This window comes from Pseudochaenichthys georgianus, chromosome 9, assembly GCF_902827115.2.
Source record: "Pseudochaenichthys georgianus chromosome 9, fPseGeo1.2, whole genome shotgun sequence".
Taxonomy (NCBI): Eukaryota; Metazoa; Chordata; class Actinopteri; order Perciformes; family Channichthyidae; genus Pseudochaenichthys; species Pseudochaenichthys georgianus.
Window position 1 is genome coordinate 36,891,825 of NC_047511.1, and position 22,332 is coordinate 36,914,156.

A 22,332-nucleotide genomic window follows, 5' to 3' on the forward strand; every position below is an offset into this window, starting at 1 on the left:
AATGTTACGGTTCTTTTACACACAGGCCAATTTATTTATGCTAATTATATGTTTGTATAGTTGTACTTTGATGTGCATTTTCAAATATATTTTAATGTTTGTAAAGGGCTTTACAAATATCTACTCTGGCACACACTGCAGTAACTCTAAGGAGCCCCTAGGGGTCATAAACCCCATTTTGGAGTCCCATGCTTTCAGGTATGTTTTGTAATGTGATTGTTTGTAAAACACATCCGTCTACACCCAGGTATTTAAAAAAACAACAACATCATAACCAGAGTAACCAGTAAAAAGTTTATTGTTGAAAAAGAATAACACTCAACAGTACAGCCCTCTCCCAGAATCAGGAAAAAACACCTTCAGCAAAAAGTAATATTCATCATCTCATTCTGTTGCCTGCTTTAGTTTATCGGATCATAATACATCTGGGATCCTGGGAGAGTGTCATCTTACAGCAGTGACTAAGAAAAACTTGACTACAACACTGTGTTCCTGTTTGACATGTGTTCACTCTTCAGCTTCTCCGTTAGGGACACTGCCTGCTGTTCCATTGACTGCTGTGTCTGCTGCTCCATTGGCTTTGGAAACAACATCTGCCCAGGTTCCATTGCTCTTAAGGAATGAATGCCTTACAGTGACGTCACAGGCTCCATTGATCTCACCATTAACCCCATTTGACTCTGATTTAATCTCATCAGCTGTTGCATTAGATTTTACCTCCCCATTGACTATGTTGCTGTTTACTTCATTTGGTGCACTGGACTCAGTTTCCTGTCCTGCACCACTGACCTCTGACCCCCCATTCATAATATTGACCTCAGCATCTGAAGCTATGTCACTCTCTCCTCCCTCTACATCTGCTTTCTCCCCTTGCTGGCTCTCTACAGCGGGCTCCACTACATGACCATTAGTCATGGCAGCACTTTTCTCTGAGCTCTCTTCCTCTGGCTGCTCCTGTTGGCTGTCGCTGGCATTCTCCAACGCTGGGCTTCCTTCATCCTCAGCTTCCTTCCCGCTTCCTGTGTTTGGATCTGAGCTTTTCTCTTCTCCGTTAACAATCAGGGTGACGACCCCGTTGCTTACAATGAATCCAAGTTCCTTTGCCACTGCTGCCTTTAGTTCTTTGTGTTTCTTCCAATACTCCTGGAGCCCATCCCTGTGAAAGCACAAGTTAATAAGTGGCTTCCAAAACATTTAAACACTTTTTCTTACATTTTGTAATAGCAATAAAGGCTGGTAGCTATGCAGATGGTATCTTTGAAAAAGTGAATGCATGACTTAGTGTTTGAAAGTTATAAAGTGTAATCACTATTATTAAAATAGTGATTCAACTTTTTTTTTAATTTTTAGAATTGCAACAAAAGTCCAGGAGAACAAAAAAAGAGTATTAAAAATACTTTTTAGTGCAGAATGGCCCATTTCTAAGTATCATAAATCTTGGGGGAAATGATACAGTCACATCACAGATGTAGCAATATGTGTGCATTCGTTGGACTATAAGTAAGAAAGATATGCCAAAATAGGTCTGAGACAGTATCACCATTACTTACTTCAGTATAGATAGTACACACATTTGCAATAAGAACATATCTTGTTCATAATTCTTCAAATAAATACATTTAAGGGATTTTTGCGTAATTTCTTACAATGATACAAAAATCACTATCGATCAACAACCAATTGATGCCAGAATTGTGGGTCAAGAGTGTGGGTCACATTGCTTCAACAAGTTTAAGCATATCATATACATCACAATGAATATGTACCTGTGTGTGATGCTCCTGATCCCTGTCACCAGAACCATTTGCTCCACCACAGTGTCAGATTTGGAGGATAGATACTGAGGACCGAGAGGACAGGGAGATTAATAAACAAACTTCCCTTTGACTTTGTAATATTCATGTCAATGCTTTCAGAGACAGACTGAGCTCCTGGGCTTACCTCCACCGCCGGCTCCGTGCAGTCGGCTCCTGCCTGCCGGAGGGAGCGCTCCACCTTCACTGCTTGCTTGGTTATTGTGCACAGAAGCTCTTTGCTGATGCGTGTCTGAGCGTGATCCTCTCCAAACTGAGAAAAGACATATGTCATAAGATTACTCTAATGCGCAAACGACACAGAGGTGTGTATGATTTAAGAGGATACCCATCCAAACTATTCCCTGAAAAACAGGAACACATTTTTCACACCTTTAGCAGTAGAACCATGAAAATAACAGATTTGTTTACACAAGTATGTTGTGTGCATCATTTGTGTTGTATTGTTTGTCTGTGTTAGTTGGAGAATTAGTTTGGGAGGATTTTTTTCCTTTACCACAACATTCTTTTTCATATCATTTCAATAGATGTACTCACTATGGAGGTGAAAGCAGCGAGGGCCTCTTTCTCATGGGTCATGGCACTCCTGTAGTCACCCTTGCTACACATCCAGTGGGCCACCAGGTGCTCGCTGTACAGACACGAAAAACACGTCAAGGAATTGTGTGATGTTAGAAAACGGGACAAAGTAGCTCAACTTTATTACTTTTATTGCAAAGTATGAATGCAAGCTTACCTGAGAGCAGTGTGCAGATGTGAGGCGCCGAAGAAGGAGGTGTTGAGTCTCAGAGCGTTCTTTAAGAACTGACCTCTCTGATCCCCAGTCAGAACCAACCCAAGACAGCTCTGCAAGAAAACAATGAGGATTATCATTGTCAAAAATGATATTGTTAAAATCTTTTTTTGTGCGCTATAGGTGTTGTAACTTACATCCACTGTTGCGATGTAGGGATGGTCCTCTCCGTGGACCGTTAGTATAAGCAGACGAGCTCTGAGGAGACACTTCTGGGCTAGGGCTGTTTCCCCTCCAGCAAACACATACACCGCCAAGAGGGCCTGCATAGAACAAATGAGAATAATCACTCTAAACACATTTAAAGTGCATTAAAAGTCTCTAAAAATATACAGTTCATATCTATCTCAGAGTGAGCAGGGGTTTGTAGCATCAAGAACAATATGTAGGTATACTCACGTATTGCTGGATAGTGTTTGGATGGTCGAAGCCAAGCACTCTCTCACTGATGACCACTGCTTTCAGCTGGACACTGCGAGCCTTTAGAACAAAGGAAACCACGGTGATGACAATAATTAATGGCCAGCTTAATGTATAGACAATAAGTGAAATTCGTTTTCGTTTTTACGACATTTTTACATTTTCCATAGTGTCATGGTACACTCTTTCACTTTGTAAAATCTTCTGAAGTGATTTTAACTAAACTGTCAGATATATGTTGTAGAGTAACAAGTACAATATTTCTGTCTCAAATGTTTGTAAAATGTGTTAATTTTAAAACAAGTCAATAACTTGCCTAATGTAGCAGCTAATACTTAGCACAGTTAGCCTACCTCAGCTGCTTTGCCCTGTATAAAGGCCACCTTGGCCAACAGGGTGTGGCAGAAACAGGACTCTGGGTTCAGGTCATCACACACTCTACCAAACAAGTAGGTGGCTTCTTTGAGCTTTTCATGGGCCTGATCCATCAGACCTGCAGTTGAGAAACATACCGTTATGAATTTACATTTCATTTACATTTTGTTCAAAAGGCCCATGTAGCACAAGGATTACAGATACAAGAATCTGGAGCTCAAGGACTCGTCTTTATTGACCTACCCTTTTTAATGAAGCTCTCTGCAGCACGGTGTGCTTTTGAAGCATCCACAGTTGGCATTTCATTGTGCTTGACAACGGGGAAGATGTTGAGGACGTCGTCTGGACCAATGGGAGCTTTATTTTGGTTGTCGAGGATGTAGTCTCTCAGTCTCAACTAGTGTAGACAGAGAAATAAGAAACATACTTTCCCTTTTAGTATAAGTCTTTTCAATTTTTTATCTGCTATTTTCAATTTTGAGTCAATGTTTATAAAAACCTCACTCTATTTGTTTGCTCTTACCTGTACTCCAGTCTTTAAACAGAACTCTCTGAGCAAAGAGAGCTTCTGAAGACCGTAGTGCTCCACCAGGTGGTTTGGACCAGAGCTGTCACAGAGAAAAATGACACGTGTTTCTTAAATTGTAAAGCAAGAAAAGTCATAAGCATTGACCAAGAATAAGCCACTAGCCTGTACAGCAATTCATCCTATAAACAGCAAAACATTTTAGAACACAGTATCCATCCTCTTCTAAACAAGTAGGAAGGAACTCACTTGTATTTTAATATTAAAGGTGGGGTAGGTAAGTTTGAGAAACCGGCTCGAGATACACTTGTTGTTATATTCCATGGAATGCTCTTAACATCCCGATAGCAATGAATATCTTAAGTGCTTTGACAACAAATCCATAAAAAAATGTCATCAGTGGAAGCCGTGGCGCTGTAAAAAGCACGACCAATCATCTGAGCCGGCCCGGCTAAAGTAACTGGATGAACTACCCGCCTGTCAGCCTTCCATCTGTGCACAAACTTATCTCGTGCCCTCATTGGTCATGTGCGCGTTCGTGTGTGTTGGAGGAGGGGCTCTGTAAGGAAGTGGCAGATTTTTTCCGGTTGTGTATTTTCAAATTCTAGCGCACTCAAGCTGGTTTCTCCAAAATGACCTACCCCACCTTTAATTTGAAGTAAATGGATTCTTTTTTATTCTGTCTCAGTCTCACTGTTATCAAATATGTATAAATATGACTATTTCTGGTCCTATTATGTATTGTTTTTGCCATTGACTTTGTGGGGTCCTCACGTCTTGAGCACTAGTTGAGACATGATGAAAGTAAAGACGATCAACATCTCAAACTTGTTCTAAAATGGACTCTGAGCCTTTGTCAAACAAACAAACAAACAAACATGAGGGGACAACAAACAAAGGCTGTTTGCTCACCCAAGGCTGTCAGAGATGTTGTATGTGTCAGCAGCCTCCTGGCAGAGCAGGGTCCACAGCTCTGCCCCAGTGAGCGTGCTCCAGGGTGAGCTCTCAGCGGCCCCCGCCCCGGGCCCTCTGCCGCGCCGCCTAGACTTCTTCTTGGTCTCCTCCACCACGGGAGTAGGTGTGAAGTGGGGAACCAATAGGCAGCAGAGGAAGTGACTGACAGCTGCAGAGAGGCTAGGCACGTCAACACCCTGCAAAGACATAACCGGAGGCTGCAGTTCATTTTTGAGTGAGGACCCACACCTGCAGAGCAACTTGAGGTACGCAAACATGCTCTGTGCAGAATACTGTCAAGTACCTGGAGGAAGTTGTTGAACACTCTCCTTGTTGAGCGGGTGAAAATGTCCCCTATGACCGCTCTCTGTTTAGATGGAAAGAGGGTGTCAGAAAGCACAGTTAAGAGGGTGAGAACATCAGAAAGACTAGTTTTAGTTTGAACTCATTCGTAATTAAACACACCATTATATGCCTCAGGCGCTCCTTGTGTTCGGATTGGCTGATGGCGGTCATCACATGGCCCAGATAGCGGAGGCTGATGCCCCTCTGATGTAGCGCCTGTTTTAGAGAAGCTCCATCCATTGGTGCCTCATTGCTGTGTAGGCAATACTCCACCTGCACACACAGACACACACGTATGATGAGCAGGTTTCATGCTTGCAAAAGCTGTGCCCATTATAGAATGTAAACAATGGATCTACTTACAAAGGCTGGTATCTGATGTGTGACGATGAAAGCGGCGGCTTCCCTCAGTAACCTCTCCTGCAGCTTTGTTGACTTACTATCACCAGGAGGGAAGGATACTTCTAAACATAAAGCACAAGAACCCTGTTATGTTGTGTTATGGTAAAAGATGTGTTTGAGTGTGTGTGTTTAGTTTTTCTACCTGGAGAGAAGACACTTGGATTAAAGCGCATCTCAAAGATGATGTTGCTGACTGAGCCCACTTCTTTACAAGCAGCTCGTACTGCATTAGTGGACCGAGAATCACCTGCAATTATACAGAAATATTTCAATATAATGGCCAAAAGATCCGTAATAGCTGTGATTTTGGTATCAGTTACATCTACTAAATCACTTCTTACTAGCTATTGCACATTCTTCAAAGCCTCCATTCTCCTCCAACAGCTCCCTGACATGCTGAGTGAACTGGCAATGTCTAAAAGAAGAATACAAAAAAACGTCAGCCATACAGAAAAGACGTTTTTTGAAAAAAACTGAATTCAACGTATTTTTGTTTTTCATATGGAACTCACTTGTGCTCTTTGAAGGCCTGCACCAGCTCTGGCCTCAGTCTGCAGAGTCCGTGAGGGAAGCTCTTGGGAAGCCCAGAGTCTGAGTGATAATTCTCTGGCCACCCTTTTTTGACACAACCCTTCTCCTCCTCGCCCTCTTCAGACTTTGTGTTACTCTCCTCGTCTTCAGTGACTGCCTGGCCTTCTCTCTCAACGTCTGGGCAGAAGTTGGCATCAGCTGGGAAGGTCCTGAACACGTCCAGTATGTAGAACCTCCCATCAGCCCCCAGCAGGCCCTGTGCGTCCACAGAGGTGAACAGTGGTACCTTGTAATTGTTGGACGTCACAACAACATATCTCTGCAGAGAGAGATGTTTGGCCGACACAGCCAAGAGCTCCAGCAGTCGCATGCGCTGGGGGGACTCTTGAGGTCCTGCATTCACCCCGTACAGCAAGCCTCTGTAGAGCAAAATAAGAAAGAATAAGCAGAAAAAAATGAAATATAGATATGATGTAAATACAACACATGTGGTGCAACCTTTTAAATAATCCAGCAGCTCTTAAATCATCCATCAAATAACGTATTTGTATGCTTTGGTATATGAATGGTTACAGGCTGTCTTTGCATCTAAATACACTATTTAAATGTTTCTATTTTGTGATGTTTATATAATATATATATATAATTTTCAGTAAAAAGAGTTGGAATCATTTTCCAAAAAGAAAGACAACTTTAAAAAGAGGAATCTTAAGGATTGTGTAGTTGATTTATTCTCAAAATGTCTATGGAGATCCCAAAATATATTTTAAGTGTCTTTGTGACAGCGCTAAGTACCACATTAGACTGTTGAATAATGAGTCCTATACCTTTCGGCAGGAGCAGCTGCCTGGTCCCGGTCTGAGCCCTCCAGCCCGGGGGCCAGACCCTGAGCAGACAGACGAACCCCCCTGTAGTCGACGATGGCTGTAGGCAGAGTGTGAAGACCCTGCAGACCCTCCAGCTCACTGTAGGCCTGCACGCCCTGAAGCTCCAGCCTCTGAGCAGCCCTGCAAGTAGACACGAGGAAACATTTAGATAATCAGGTCCAAATCAATTTCATTCACAGAGCGAAACAAACACGTTTTAATATCAGAAAATCAGAGACATAATATTATGTTGGGCTAAGACAACCAACATGGATACAACTCACAGCTGTCAAGTTAACATTAAATGATTGTAACATTAGGTCTGCCAAGTCTTGTTGAAGACTGCGGTGACGCACGATGTGTACAAATCTGGTAAAGGGCCTGCCGGTACACGGGCATGGAGGCCATTAAATGATTGAATGGGATTTCTGCAACAGCCACAGATGCCAGACTTTTTTTTGCAGAACCTTTGATTCATTGACTGCTTCGCGATGTAAAAGGCATTTCAACAAATCTGACTAAATACGCTTCTTAAATAAATTGCCTAGCGTAGCTTTAAGAGCAAATGTCTGTACAATCTTGTAACTGAACTTGTGATCTGCTCTCACCTGCGACCCCTCTCCCCACCGAACATTGTGCTTGCTGCCCCCTGGCTGATGAACAGGCCTCCCCACAGGTAAGCTGGGTCTTCAGGGTTTCCATTCGCTGGCTCCACAAAGCCATCTACAACTGTTTCTGCGCCCTGCGCCACAGCCCTGGCAAATGCGCTGTTGACCTGGAAAACAACAACACAAACACAGGTACCAATGAAGGGACATGGAGGAGTTTACAGAGGATGTTGAAAGGCCAAAACGTGAACTGTCCTGCTGTGGTTTGGCATTCTTTCTTTCTTTTTTTAACAATATGTTTATTCATTTTTCATTCTTTTATCAAACATTTGAAAAACAGAGGCAAAGACAAGACAGGACATCATTTGAAAGAAATACAATTGAAATATATAATAAAAAATACATTATATGAAATCAAATAAAAACCAAACAATTGGGCAGTAGCAACATTATCCTAAAAAGGGTACATTGTCACAGCAGTTTAAGAACTACTTTACTTTCCCTTTCAACCAGATCCCGTTCATGGATTCCTATTGTTCTTTTTTCTTAGCATGTTTGACACATTAACATTCATTCCTTCTTTCTTGGTTACCTGGAGCAGCGTTTTGTCTCTCCGCAGCCTCTCCTCCAGACTGCCTTGTGGAAGATCTCTGGCAGCTTGCAACTCCTCATTCCAGTCAGGAGCCTACAGGTAATACCACACATAGTTACATTTAATATCACTGCCAGCAGCTTGATACACAATACAAAGCCACAACTTTGCTTTACAACTTTTGTTAGAAATAACCTGTGTTTCCAGCTGATCATCCATTCCCAGTCTGCTGAAGGTGTTCTTGTGGATGCGAGAGGCGCAGGGAGGCCCGAGCCAGCTCAGGGTGTGGTAGGGAGTGGGCATCACCTCCACCGAAGGCAACTGAGACCTAAAGGAAGAAATGCAATAGTTAATATCATCATATAATCATACATCTCAAGTGAATCATATAATACCATACAACACTCCAAAGCCCTAATTGTTTCTGGATTCTGAAAATATGTATATATAGTGATGTCACCTGTTTTTGAGTGTAGTCAAAGCTTGTTTGAAGGCAGAGCTGATTTGACAGAGCAGATCAGTTAAACAGTGACAAACTGGGGAGGACTGTGAGGGACGAGGGTCAAACAGTTCCTCTGTAGACCTGAGATGAAGAAGGGGGAAGAGAGCATTATAAAAGATTAAATAAAAAATATATCTTCTTAAAGTCTAATTATTGTGTTGCCATTTATTCCTTCATTTACTCAGAAGGGTACATCACTCTTTTATAATTAATAAATGTTGTCACATATATAATCATTATTATTATGAACTGTACCTATAGAAGGGAGATTGTAATTAAACATTTCATCTAATATTGTTTCTTTACCTGTTGATGAAGAAACCTTTAGGACAGGAAGTGATGTCACACCGCCGCCCCTCCATTGTCACCACGGTGATGTACAGGAAGTCTCCCTGCAGCTTCCTGTGTCCTGGAATCGGGTTCCAGCAGCTGAGAGACAAGTCCTTCAGGTAGCTGGGGGCCTGATGAGAAATAAATTCAGATAAAGAGAGTCAGTGTGTGTGTGTGTGTGTGTGTGTGTGTGTGTGTGTGTGTGTGTGTGTGTGTGTGTGTGTGTGTGTGTGTGTGCAGGGGCGCCGTAAGGGGGTGAAAAGTTAGGACGATTCTAAGGGCCCGTGACTGACAGGGGCCCAAACATTTTTAAGGAACCAATGTGATATCTTTTCATGGGGCCCAAAATCCCTGGCGGCGCCCCTGTGTGTGTGTGTGTGTGTGTGTGTGTGTGTGTGTGTGTGTGTGTGTGTGTGTGTGTGTGTGTGTGTGTGTGTGTGTGTGTGTGTGTGTGTGTGTGTGAAACGAGGCTCCGGTGGTTACGTACGTCGTGTTGGGAGCTGTGTGGCAGCAGACCCATGAGGGGTCTGTCCAAGGATCCAGGGAGGAGGAACTCAGGCGGAGCTCCATCCTGGCTGCTGGTTTCTGACTTTGTGTTGCTTAGAGAGCGTTTCAGGCTCTTTCCATTTGGTGAGTCTTCAGCAGTAATGAAAGGAGATTATCAAAGTTCATCATCATCACAATAGTAAAGAAAGACATTCAAACTTTATTTACACTTGAGAGAGTAAGTCAATTACAAAAGAAAAGGAAAACAACAACAAAGAGATATACAGAGAGAAAAAGAGCCTTCTCAAAATAATAAATTCCATTCAAACGTAGGGATAACGGAAGCTGATTTATAGCCAAATTAGGATAATTAAGATGTAAAATAAAATACAGTTTTGTAAAAAGCCCCTAAAATGTTGCATTTAGGGTTGATATTCAAATGTTCAAAAGGTATAAGAGAAACGATTCTAAGGAGGGGCTGTGTTTTGTTGTAAGGTGTACTAATATGAAGAGCAGTTTTTCAAAGTAGAGCATTTTGTTAATTTTGTATCTCTTTTTGGTTGTCTAAGTGCATTGTGTGTGTGTACCTGGTGTTGGTGTGTGTGTGAGTGTCTCCAGTATGCTGGGGGAGCGTCCCTCTCTGAGTGCATCCTGAGGTCCAGACGCTCTCAGCAGCTCCACCACTCGGGCCAGATGGTGCCTGGCTGAGCGGGCGGTGTAGGGCTCTGAAAAGGTCACAAGGTGGTGTTATAAATGTGAGCCTCTCCCTAATGAAACTGTGGACCCTCTTTGTTTTTCTACAGCAAGAATGCACAGGAGAGATTTGATTCAAGATCATTCCGAAGACAATTACCATTGGATGTCATGATCCCCTTACATGAGTTCAAGACTATTTAAATTGAAGTAATATTAAGTACCATGTAGTCAATGGTGTGTACTCTCACAGATACAAGTCTGAGTCAATATACTGTATCTAATAAAAGATGACAAGGTAGTTGGTTTTAATTGTTTCAACAGCTATCTGGCAAGAAGCAGAATAATTTGTTGGCACACATTTGAAATCTCTGCAACGTAAACCTCGTTAAGATGACTCAGAAGGTGAGTCAGCTATGAGATGAGAGAGAGTTGTTATTGGGTGTGAAAGGGAGAGGACGATGGGTGTGATGAATATAAGGACTATAATCTTGTTGTCTATTCTGATTCTATCATTAATCATTACACCATTATCCTACATTCAGCTTATGCAGACTAGGACACATGGGGACGTGCAGGAGAGCATATACCGTATTGGTAAAAGTACAAAGAAAAACTAAATACATTCATTGTTAGTGTTCAAAAGCTAAAACTGCTTAAAATAAGGGCACTCGTTGATGAATATCGTGATAAGATTGTAAATTATAATAAATCATTTATAGAGTGTACTTAGATCTGCCTTTCTGCTACTTTTATTATAGTGCAAAAATACAACAAAATGCTTGTTAAACTGAATAAAACATTAATTTTTGAACATTGAACTGGACACAAAAAGCAGCATTAATTAGGATTATAGTTACATATCATCGAGACAGTAAGATGAAAAATTATATATTGGGCAGCCCTATTTCAAAATGTATTAGTAAGTCATTTAATACAGCTTGAGTATGCAATAATGCTGCCAGGCAATTTAAAAAAAGAAATCCCCCCAAAAACATGAAATACTGACATTACAGTTATTAAGGAAAATAATACAAAAATATAGATTGGACATAAAGCAGAATGAAAAGAGAATTCTCTCAGAAAAACCGAGTATAATACCTTCCACCAGGCGAATGATGGCTCCTGGTTTAAGCCCCTTTAGGCTTTGCAGTTCTGCAAGCGGGTCCAGAGTCGTACCAGCGAGCGCTAAAGACAAGTTGGAACGGGGACACACCTCGTCCTTCAAAAGCAGAGTCATTACTGCATCCTGAACAAGCCAAAAGCCATGGACCTACAAAGACACATAAATACACTCAGAAAGAAGAAAATACCAAATATAAAACTGTTATGTATAAGTATAGTTGTGTCAAATTATTATAACAAAACAGTGAATAGGAGGAAATTGCAGTCTAGTTGTGTACCTGCAAGTCAAATGGCTCTACTCCTGCTCCTTGGATCTTCACAGGGAATGAAGTGTCCTCAAGTTCCTTAATACCAACAGCATCTTTTCCACGAGTCGGGCTCACTGCATCTGTTTAAAGGAGAAAAGCAACCAAGTAAGGAATGGCACTCGACAAGAAAATATTTGAGGTTGTTTTCCTGCCTTCAACTCATTACATGCTTGGTTTGCTTCCAGCTCACTATTCATCCTGAAAACCTGCCCTAGAAAATACACGAGTATCGGAATGAATGAATTATGTTCAGATCATCTGTTGCCGCAGAGACAAGTGTGCTGATCTCCTTTTAAATTATCATGAGCTTAACTGCAGAGTCTGTGTGTGTCAGAGTGCCGGAGGGTTAGGGCAAATGTATGCAAGGAACTTCCCAAGAGAGAAAGTGGGGTGTGCCCGCTTCATAACACTCACACCGAATCAGAGAGGGAGCAGGTTGTAGCTTGTTCCTTAACATGCAGTGTGACTAAACCTGTTGAATGTTCCTATTAGTCTATATGTCATCTCAGTGTGAAGGGACAACCACACCCAGCGCTGGCATGTGCAGACAGCAGGATGGCAAAACACCTAACATATACAAACCTAGAGCTTGACAGTAAAGCGAGCGTGCTTAGAGTCATGGATGCATGAACACAAGCCTGATGATAGATTTCATAGTTTAAAACTGGAAAAGCACCCAAAAAGGAGTTTCCCTGTTCACGATTGGTTGGAATAAGTTCCCACCTCTCTGTGGTCAAGGAGCCATCAGCCTCTTTTCTACTGAAGCCTTACTACTACAGAAAGTAGCATTGTTTTCAGGCCTGTAGAGTTTATTTTGTCAATGATTTCTGTGGTTAGTTTGTACCATAAAAGTGGTAGAATTTAACATCATCATGTAAGAGGTCTGATCTCACCTGAAGAATGGTTATCACACTCTTCCTAAATTCAATCATTCTGTCTCGTGAAGGGTTACAAAGGTTCAAACAAGGTGAAAGACTCACTTGAAATTATAGCAAAGCATAGGTAGTTTAGGTTGTTGACGTTTTTAGTTTTGGAGAAATATCATACAGAGATTTCAATAAAAGCTTTTATTAGTCTTCTCTCTCCATTAACAATCATAGAATGTACAGTTTGTCTAAGGTTTTCAGGTTGGTTCAGCATTTGTCTCTGTGCATACATTCGTCGTAAAAAGTTAGCACAGCAGACCAGATTGGACCAGATCTTCCAGTGGTTAAAAAGTTGGTGAAAGCAAACAACAGCACCAGCCATGTTCAGGGCAGCAGTGCAGTGCTAAATCTCCCACCCTCCTCACATTCTCCAGCGAGAGAGGCAGCAGGCAGAAAAAAGAAGGAAGAGGAAAATGCAACAACAAGAGAAACAAAGAGAGAAAGAGAAGCAGAAAAGAGAAAACATTGCAGGGATTTCTCACCAGTCTTGGCATGATTTCTTCCTCCTCTCCTCACTTTGTCCTTCATGGCTGCGTGTTTTAGTTTTTCTTGAGCTGAACTCTTGTGTTTTGACTTCTATGTGCTAGCAGACTCTTCTCCTTTAAAAAAAAGTCTTGCTTCAAACTACTGGGGGAAGGCACACAGAGTGAGAAGAGAAGTGCCGCTGGATTGTTGAGAGAGCCCAGCAGAGTGAAAGTAAAGTAAACGTCTGTCTTCGGAGGATTTTGACTCCTGCCCCTCTCTCAAGGAAAACGCAGTTTATCTGTTCTCCCTGAGTGAAAAAGCCACACCCTCGTATTGCTCCGCACAGTCATTACTCTCAAACTTTGTTGGACTGGGTGTGTCCACACACACACACACACACACACACACACACACACACACACACACACACACACACACACACACACACACACACACACACACACACACACACACACACACACACACACACACACACACACACACACACACACACACACACACACACACACACACACACACACACACACACACACACACACACACACACACACACACACACACACACACACACACACACACACGCCACTCTTGACTTGAAGTACTTCATACTACAAATGGTATTTAGTGAATCACATGATTTTATGATAACAGAGGGACCGCTATCTAACTATGACCACTATAATTCCTCTAATCTAAGATCAAATGGGTTCATTCGGGTGAATACTGTTTGTTACACTCATGAAAGTGAAGGCTGTCCTGAGACAGTTCACCTGCCACAATTGGGTGTGCCTGTCTCATGATTTAGTGGTTATAGTTGTTGAGAGGCCTACACCATCTACATTCACATTGCACACATACCTGGGCATATCTCAGTGCAAACCAAACAACATTACTGGGTATGGCGGAGCAAGTCACTTCTTTGTTATTGCTAAAATGCCATGCTGTATTGATTTACATTCCTCCTAACATCTACATCTACAGCATGTTAATCCCTGGTATTAGTTACCTATCAGATAAAAGACAGGAAAGTCTAGCATGCATCAGTTCGAAACACATACCTACTTATTCCTGCAAGTGCTCGACATAACATGGATATTACAGTTGAAAAAAAACCGATTGTATACAATTCTCCTTTAGACAACCACAGGCATAAGCCTATATTTTGGTTCATAACAATGTAACGCAGCTACCACACAACAATCATTAAATTCACAATGACTGCATTGATGTAGACATGTTACAAGTTAAGTTTACCTTCAACTACATTGTTGAAACCTGAACTTTGTACACCTCTCGTGTTCACTGCAGAAAAACAGTAATGAAACTCATAGCAAACGTCAGTTTATTAGTTAGGGGGCGGCGGCCTGGTGAGGTTGTGTGATTTCATGTTGCCTTTACATGTTCCTCGGAAATGTACCTTTTACCCAGGATGGTTGGGTTCTTGTGTGATACATGTTCAAAGGTGGTTTTCGGAGACTTTTTGATTAAGGATGATTGAATATTAAATCTATTAATATATTAAGAATATTCTTTATACAAACATGATGTGTATACCCTTTATTTCTTCCGTTAGCTTGGTTGTTAGTTAACGTCCGTCTAGTAGTGCTGCTAATTCCGAGCGCACGGAAACACGGCATCGTTTGACAGGAGGCTGTCCTTTACTATCCGAGCTAGCATGGACGAGCTAACCAGCATTTCACACCCTCTACATTAACTGCGAAGTTATCGGTAAGTTTATGTTAACGACTGATTGTGATTAATGCTATATGATCCAAAAAACACCAAAACCTGAGACGGAAAGCATAAATAGAGTCCCTTCTAGCCATCGTCATTTAGCTAACGTGAATTAGCTAGCAACATCCCTTGGTGATGTGTTGTTGCATCCCTTTAAATACAAAATAAACCGCTGTAAGATGTAAACATTAGGTCATTCTGTTTAAGATTATGTAAGAAAGTTAGGCTAACTTTTAGGCTAAAAGTAACTAAGTAGAAATATTCAAATACTGTATTCAAGTACAATTCTGAGAGACTTGTACTTCACTTGAGTATTTCCATTTGTTGTTACTTCGACTCCACTACAATTCAGAGGTACATTTGTATACTTTTCCTCCACACATGATTAATGATGTGAAATATAAACAGCACTTAAATAAGACTTTAGTTACACCTGGATTAAATTCACAAGCTCCCCTGCATCATACAGTAATAAAGTTACCTCTACCTTTACCAGATTTGATCACACTAATCCATCAATAATTATAATTTGAAACATGATATTATTCTGAAATGGGCCAATCTGCATAATAAGTACTTTTTACTTTTGTTACTTTAAGTACATTTTGAATGCAGGACTTTACTTTTAACAGAGCATTCCTACACTCTGGTACTTCTACTTTTACTTAAGTACAATATCTGAGTGCTTCTTCCACCTCTGGTGCTGACTAACTGTACATACATAAACCTCACTTATAAAGCATCCCCTGTGTGATTTAACGATACATATAACTGTAACCTGTTTATATTCTTCATTGACTTAAAGGTTTCTCAGCTAATGAGCTGTCAGTTTATTCTGAGACCTGCTGAGATTAGATACATGTTAAGGTTAAACCGCTCCGTTTTCTGCAGGTATCACTAGTCAATCCCTTGAAAGCTTGTCAGCTGAGGCTACATCTTATTTTATGTAATAGTAACAATAGCTCCTTTCTGTTATTACAGGTCCTGTGCTTTTGCGCAGGTCAGAGCTGAGGGTTGGGGTCAGCTCCTTGGCTAATGTCGCACATTCCTGGTGAAGAGGGGGGTCTATCTGAGGCTGCCCCAGAAGTCAACAACCAAGACCTGCTAGATAAACCTGCTCAGAAAACAGGGAACGCACCTGAGGATCAGGTGAGGGAGCGTGTGTGATTGTTGCCAGTGGGTGTAACACAGTTGATTCCTGTGGCTTTATAATTGGGTTAGGGTTCAATTATGATTAGGCATTGCAGGTATGACTGGCTGGATTAAATTGAGGTAAAGGAAAACCCATTAATGTGTAAAACACTTATAACACAGGCATACATACCTTGTGTAATTGAGAATTAGTCATCGACATCTTTTATCTCAAGAATAATTTTGAAATCCATAATGCTAGAGAGAACGAAGACCCAGTCTAACTTTTCAGTTTTGTGAGCCTCAGAATTTAACAATTCAATGTAAATGGTTTATCTAAGATTTTCTTTAGTCCTATCCTCATTCCTCATTGATCAGCTGTAGTTATGGATAAAAGAACACCCTGTTCTCTCCAATAAGGTCATAATCTCAGCTCTGGACTAGACTGATCTGTGATCAGGGAAACCCTTAGAGGTTTAAGCTACTGTTGACAATTGTATAGAAGAAACAGTGTACCTTTTAATAAACAACAACATCGACCTTGAAACCCTCTAAAGTTTCAAGGTCATGCTAGTATTACAATTCTCTGTCGCAAAAGTAGTGATAGAAAAATTATTTATTCCTCTCAAATGAAAAAGTGTGTAGATTTGTTAACCAACACAAGTAGTAGCCAAATCCAGTTGTCACATGACATATTGTAATGAGTCTTAAAAAAAAGCATGTCCTTGTGTCCTCTCAGGCAAAAATAGCAGCTGCACTTTGCACCTACTGAACGATAGTAGGGCAAAGTAGAAATGAAGGTGCTATGGATGCAAGTCACATACTGTCCCTCTGTAGTTATGCACACATTGTAAATGTTTGCACACAGAACCTAGTCCAGGCGAGAAAATCAGCATGGTGTCTAGGGCTGGTGTCAACTTGTGTCTGTCTCTCAACACGATAATGTGGATATATATGTAAATAATACATTATTAGCATTGTATAATTTTCCTAAAGGTTAAATACCAAATGGACTTTGAATGTTGCATGTCATGCATGCAGAAAGGAATATTTGCAAGGAGATAAACCAGTTTAATTTCTGAGAGAGGGTGTCATACTTCTCAATCTTTTTTTAAAAATCTGTACACCTGTTGTGTATACACATCTGACAATTGATTTGGCAGCTGATTTGGCAGTGTGTGAATGTGGGTGTATGTTGTTGTGTCAAGCAGTGGTAGGCTCTCTTTCAACACACTGAAACAGAAGCGGCAGTGAAGGACCAAATGGGTTACTTGCAGCATTGTTTGTGATTGTTAGATATTCAGTGGCAAAAGGTTGTTTACAAGCTGTAGCTCTATCAGTTGTGGAAAGAAGAAGAGGCGGCTTATAGAAGAGGAAAGAATAAAACAGGGCTTTGTGCGCCCGACCAAGGGGAGGCCTGATCCTTTTCTGTCCGACTCTCCTTTGCTTTCTCTCATGGTCTCAGGTTCCTCAGTAAGAACTTAATGGAAGGGCTCAGAATAAGCTTACATTTCTTTATTTACTTATATTGGAAGATGCAGAGTTGAGCAGTGGACAGGTGTAGATAACGGTGTATATAGCAGGCATTTGCTTTTTACTTAGGAACAGAGCAATATTGCTGATAGGAAGAAGAAATATTGATTAAGCATCATTTTTCCTCAGGTGCCGCATGTGGTGGATGAGGCCTCTCCTTCTTCCACATCTTCATTTGAGCTGCTGGACATGGATTCGGCCCCAGCTCCTTATCGAGAAGTGCAGCCTCACTGGTTCTTCTGTCCACGGGGCGATGACAACACAACGTGGCTTCCTTTCAGCAGAGACGACTCCGACAAACTAGAGAACGCCCTTAACACTGGTGAGCAGCTTGTGTATATACTTTACATGTACAAAATATATCGTACATGTCTAATTTGGTCTGTGAAAAGTAAGAAAATAGGGAGTTTGCTGCTCAAAGATAAAATATCAACACATTACTGTTGTTAACACCGGCCTGGTACCCAGTAGGACGTTTAAGGTGCTTCTGTTTCACGAAGTTTCAAGGTCAGCCTCTTTATGATTGATATTTAGATCATTTCAGATTTGACATCTGTAATATTCATATTAAAAGTCTCAGGGATCCTTTTTTGTAAAAACAACACATTGTGGTATTAACCATTGTTGTCTTTGTGTGAGATCTTCCTTTCAACATATTGAGCTTCTACTGTCCAGTGATAATCATACACAGCCATTACCTAAAGGGAAAATATACAACAACAAAAAACAGTAGTGATTAAATACCAAATAATTGGAAAACATGATTTCCCAAATATTCTATAGGGACTCAACCTGTTAAGCCCCACGGACCCGCCGAAGGGGCCGAAACCACAACATCTGCAAGCAACAGTGTCTGAGGGCTTCTTAAGATGTAATAAACTATGAATGTTTAATATCCATGTAACGGGAAGAAACTCAGTTAACTGATGATATGAACCATTTTTAGCAAAAAAAAAACACAAGACTAACGCTGAGCCTCTGAATTAGCCCTGAGCGAACAAATGCTAACGCCGTTAGCACAGAACTCACGGTATAAACACCCTTATTACTTATCGTAACTGCACATCCAACCCATCGATTAGCATCGTGAGATTACACAGATTCGATAGGTATCAGTATCATCACTCTATGATCAAAACTCGCGACATGAGAAACAAAAACAGACATCACAACACATAGCATTAGGTAGCAAAAACGGCACATTTCTTACCTTAGCTGTTATTCTGATAAAAAGTTGTCTTCAATGGCATTACAACGATAAAAACGCTGCTGAAGGTTAATCCATAGATTAATCCAATGTGTCACTTTGAAATGATTTCTGATAATCCATCAGCAATAAACCTAGTTTTACATTTTCAGATTTCAGAGCGTAAAATAGGTATAGGTACGCATAGCTCTCATTTCTCAATGGTAATGTGTGTGTGTATGTGGAAATTCGCCTTCGATTATATTGGCTCTAACGGTTCAAAAGAGATGTAAATCATCAAAATCGACCAATGGGTTCCAGAGAAACGGCAAATACACCCATTTCCACCCAAATGACCCCAGAGGTGGAGTTTCTTTTGCTAAACCTCTCTAAAAAGGTCAAATGTCACTTGTTTTGCATCCATCTTGATACAGGGTACTTATTATAGGTTGTACTTTGGATTCCTAAAGCTTTTAGTCTACTAACCCATCATCCAAGGGTGGTTTTCACTATAAGTAATGTTTTTTTTGTTGGGCGGACACTATCATTTACATTTTTTTACCATGTTCAATCTGAATTTTCTTTAAAATAAAAAACATCTATATTGATTCTGACTTTTCTGCATCCAACTCACAGGTTTATCATTACTTTGAGAAAAAAGATTATTAATTTGCCCCTTTTAGAAGTGAAGTTATTGTCATTTGTTGTGGAAATGTCATTTTCGAGCCTGAGACCTGAAAAACAGGCTTGGGGGGCTTAACAGGCATACTAAGTTATTGCCTTTGACAATATAAGTGTTCTTTTGCTCACAATCCTAAAGATGATATATGTCCATATTATTCCAGGAGAGTTCACTCACTGTATCATCCTGGTGAGGCTGCTGCAGAAGATATTTAAAAAACGTGATTAAGACACAGTATTTGGAGAGTGTCTTATAAACCCCTTGTTTTGGCTTGTGTATGTGTGTGTGCAGTTGGAGACAAGGATGGGGATGAGGTGGTGATAGCTGTGGATGGAGAGCGGTATGACGTACATGTCAGGGAGAGGAAGCGCTACGCTGTGTACTGGGAGCAGGGTCCCACTGAAGTACGCCGCTGCTCCTGGTTCTACAAAGGAGACAAAGACACCAAGTTCATGCCTTACCCCGAGGACTTCTGCAAGTGCCTGGAGGTATTTCACACTGAAATAAAACTCATCACACACATACAACAAAGAACATAGGGCTTTACAATAGTCAAACAAATCAAAACAAAAGAGACAAAACTCAAATAAAGTATATCGTATTTCTTTCTTTTACTTTGTGTTGGCTAATATAACTTAATGGTTAAAACTGTGTCTTGCAAAGGTTTCCCATCTCTGTGTCTTTTAAGAGGCTGGCACCGTGGGAAATGTAGTCTTTTATACTTCCTTGACTACAGAGGTCACGATTAGGTGACAATATTTGGCACTTTTTACAAAACAGAAGAATTGCTCTAACACTGCTCACTCCTAGATCTTCTGATTTTATTCTCTTCCTACTTTGCCTTTTCCTATTTAATTTTTTAATTTATGTTTGTCTTTGGTTCCTTCCTCTCCCTTCCTCCAATTTTTCAGGAGGCCTATATGGTTGCAGTCACCTTGAATGAATGGAAGACGAAGCTGGAGTTTCCCTCTGGAGAAACTGTCATCTTACACAACCCCAAAGTAAGGCCACACCAGGGCTTTTATGTAAATATATTTAGTTAGGTACATTGTTTTCTCCTTGTAAGCCTCTTCTCCTTAATTTCCCTGCTCCAGCTGATAATGCAGTATCAGCCAATAGGATTGCAGGATGAGTGGCAGTCGTCCCCCTCGGAGCAGACCCGGCCTCGCACAGTCAAAAGGGGAGTGTGCAACATCAATGTAGAAATACCTGAAGGTGTGTGTGTGTGTGTGTGTGTGTGTGTGTGTGTATCAGTACAACATTAACTACAAAATAATCATATTCAGAATTCCTTTATTAGTCCCGCAGCCTGGAAATGTGTAGTGTTACAGCAAAAGTGGCATAGCAGGTAGAAAATTAGTAATACAATACAAAATAAAGACAGTACAACCATGGCTTAAAAAATTAGTAGTAGCAATAAAAAAAACAAAAAACAAAGTGACATATTATGGTGTTCAGACCTTATAAAAAATCTATATACAAATATTGGGACACTTATAAATAATGTATGTTCTTCACATAAAAGTGATTATTGCACAATACAATAGCAAATAAAAGTGTCTATATTGCACATTGCAGGTTTGCAAGATTGCATCAGTCTGTATTGTGTGGGGGTCTACCAGGGGCTCATTACATCATAAGGTATACCTACAGTTTACACTTATTTATGTGTGTGTTCCCAGGTGAACCAGAAAAGGTTGACCATCTAGTCTTTATGGTCCATGGCATCGGCCCGGCATGTGACCTGCGCTTCAGATCCATCATACAGTGCGGTAAGTGTGAGCTGGTCTGTGTGTGTATTGTTGTTTATATGCATATATTTATGTGTATGTATGACTTTATTGTTTTAAATATCTCTCCAGTAAATGACTTCAGGAGTGCTTCCCTGTCCCTCCTGGGCTCTCACTATAAGCGCGCCCAGCAGGACGGACAGGTAGGGAGGGTGGAGTTCCTCCCAGTCAACTGGCACACCGCTTTACACGGAGATGCCACTGGTGTGGATGAGTAAGTATACAGACAAATACACATCTACATTTTGTTTGCATTCAAATCGTTTTTACAATGTTGTTTACTGATTTTATTAATGCATTATTATACACCAAAGCTAATTCCTTTTATGTCCAAACCTGCAAAATGCCAAATGATAAGATAGAGATAATAGATGAGATAACATGGAATACATATAGTGCATAAAAGAAGATACAAAATAAAACTCGCTGAATAATAAATACATTTAAAAATGATTCAATTAGTAGCCATATTGGTAGTTTACACATAAACATTAAAAAAAATGAAGCAACATATTTTCTGCATCGGTGGGGTAGATTTACATTTGACTCTGAAAGTAGTCTGCCTTCAGTGCACTCTCTACCAATTGGCACCAGTCTCTGAGGCTATAAATAACAACAGAGCCACATTTTTCCTACTGAAGAATATTTGCAGAAAACGTTCAAACTCTGTGTTCGCTTCCTTCCCCCACTTCCTAGGGACATCCAGAGGATCACGCTGCCGAGCATCAGCAGGCTGAGACATTTCACCAACGACACTCTGCTGGACCTGTTTTTCTATAACAGCCCCACCTACTGCCAGACCATCGTGGACACAGTGGCCTCAGAGATCAACAAGCTCCACACCCTCTTTAAACAGAGACACTCAGGCTTCAACGGGGCCATTTCAGTGGTGGGCCATAGCCTGGGTAGGACATGTACAAAGTCAAACACACACACAGTCACAACAACTCATTCCAATGCTGAAGTTCCACTCTTTCCTTTTATCTCCTCAGGTTCTCTGATCCTGTTTGACCTGCTAACCAATCAAAGGAATGGATCAAATGCCAGACAGGGGGTACGATAACATTCATGGCTAAGATATACCATCAGTAAACAGATAAAAAAGGAATGTGAATAATGAAATCCTCTCCACTTTCTCTCCCTTCCTTTGCTTTAGGTTCTCTCTGGTGAATCCTTTCATATGCACCACGACAC

The 22,332-nt window shown here is 40.9% G+C and overlaps 2 protein-coding genes across 5 annotated transcripts in view; one reads left to right on the forward strand and one right to left on the reverse strand.

Moving 5' to 3' along the window:
• Window positions 1-280: 280 nt before the first annotated feature.
• Window positions 281-13,418, reverse strand: LOC117452045 (clustered mitochondria protein homolog). Its single transcript, XM_034090467.2, has 28 exons — window positions 13,079-13,418; window positions 11,641-11,750; window positions 11,339-11,510; window positions 10,132-10,269; window positions 9,546-9,694; window positions 9,035-9,189; window positions 8,687-8,809; window positions 8,422-8,554; window positions 8,227-8,319; window positions 7,635-7,801; window positions 6,988-7,167; window positions 6,142-6,579; window positions 5,971-6,044; window positions 5,772-5,876; window positions 5,591-5,691; window positions 5,348-5,500; window positions 5,187-5,249; window positions 4,841-5,079; window positions 3,926-4,010; window positions 3,646-3,799; window positions 3,381-3,520; window positions 3,007-3,087; window positions 2,745-2,870; window positions 2,551-2,660; window positions 2,352-2,445; window positions 1,942-2,067; window positions 1,767-1,840; window positions 281-1,156 (listed from the first exon to the last, which is right to left on the reverse strand). The coding sequence occupies exons 1-28, from the start codon at window positions 13,122-13,124 to the stop codon at window positions 508-510; spliced, it is 4,278 nt and encodes a 1,425-aa protein (XP_033946358.1). The 5' UTR covers window positions 13,125-13,418; the 3' UTR covers window positions 281-507.
• A 1,297-nt stretch (window positions 13,419-14,715) lies between these two features.
• The window catches only part of ddhd2 (DDHD domain containing 2), a 14,411-nt gene continuing 6,794 nt past the window's right edge, over window positions 14,716-22,332 (forward strand). For 2 of the 4 annotated variants that reach the window (XM_034090841.2, XM_034090843.2), the window contains exons 1-11: window positions 14,716-14,810; window positions 15,798-15,965; window positions 17,610-17,802; window positions 19,640-19,836; window positions 20,260-20,349; window positions 20,443-20,563; window positions 21,031-21,120; window positions 21,211-21,352; window positions 21,835-22,043; window positions 22,131-22,192; window positions 22,295-22,321. In XM_034090841.2, the coding sequence (XP_033946732.1) occupies window positions 15,852-15,965; window positions 17,610-17,802; window positions 19,640-19,836; window positions 20,260-20,349; window positions 20,443-20,563; window positions 21,031-21,120; window positions 21,211-21,352; window positions 21,835-22,043; window positions 22,131-22,192; window positions 22,295-22,321 (1,245 nt within the window). In that variant the 5' untranslated portion in view covers window positions 14,716-14,810; window positions 15,798-15,851. Of the gene's footprint in view, window positions 14,811-15,797; window positions 15,966-17,151; window positions 17,421-17,609; window positions 17,803-19,639; window positions 19,837-20,259; window positions 20,350-20,442; window positions 20,564-21,030; window positions 21,121-21,210; window positions 21,353-21,834; window positions 22,044-22,130; window positions 22,193-22,294; window positions 22,322-22,332 lie in introns of those variants that run through there. The other 2 variants (XM_034090842.2, XM_034090844.2) reach the window with 2 other exon arrangements.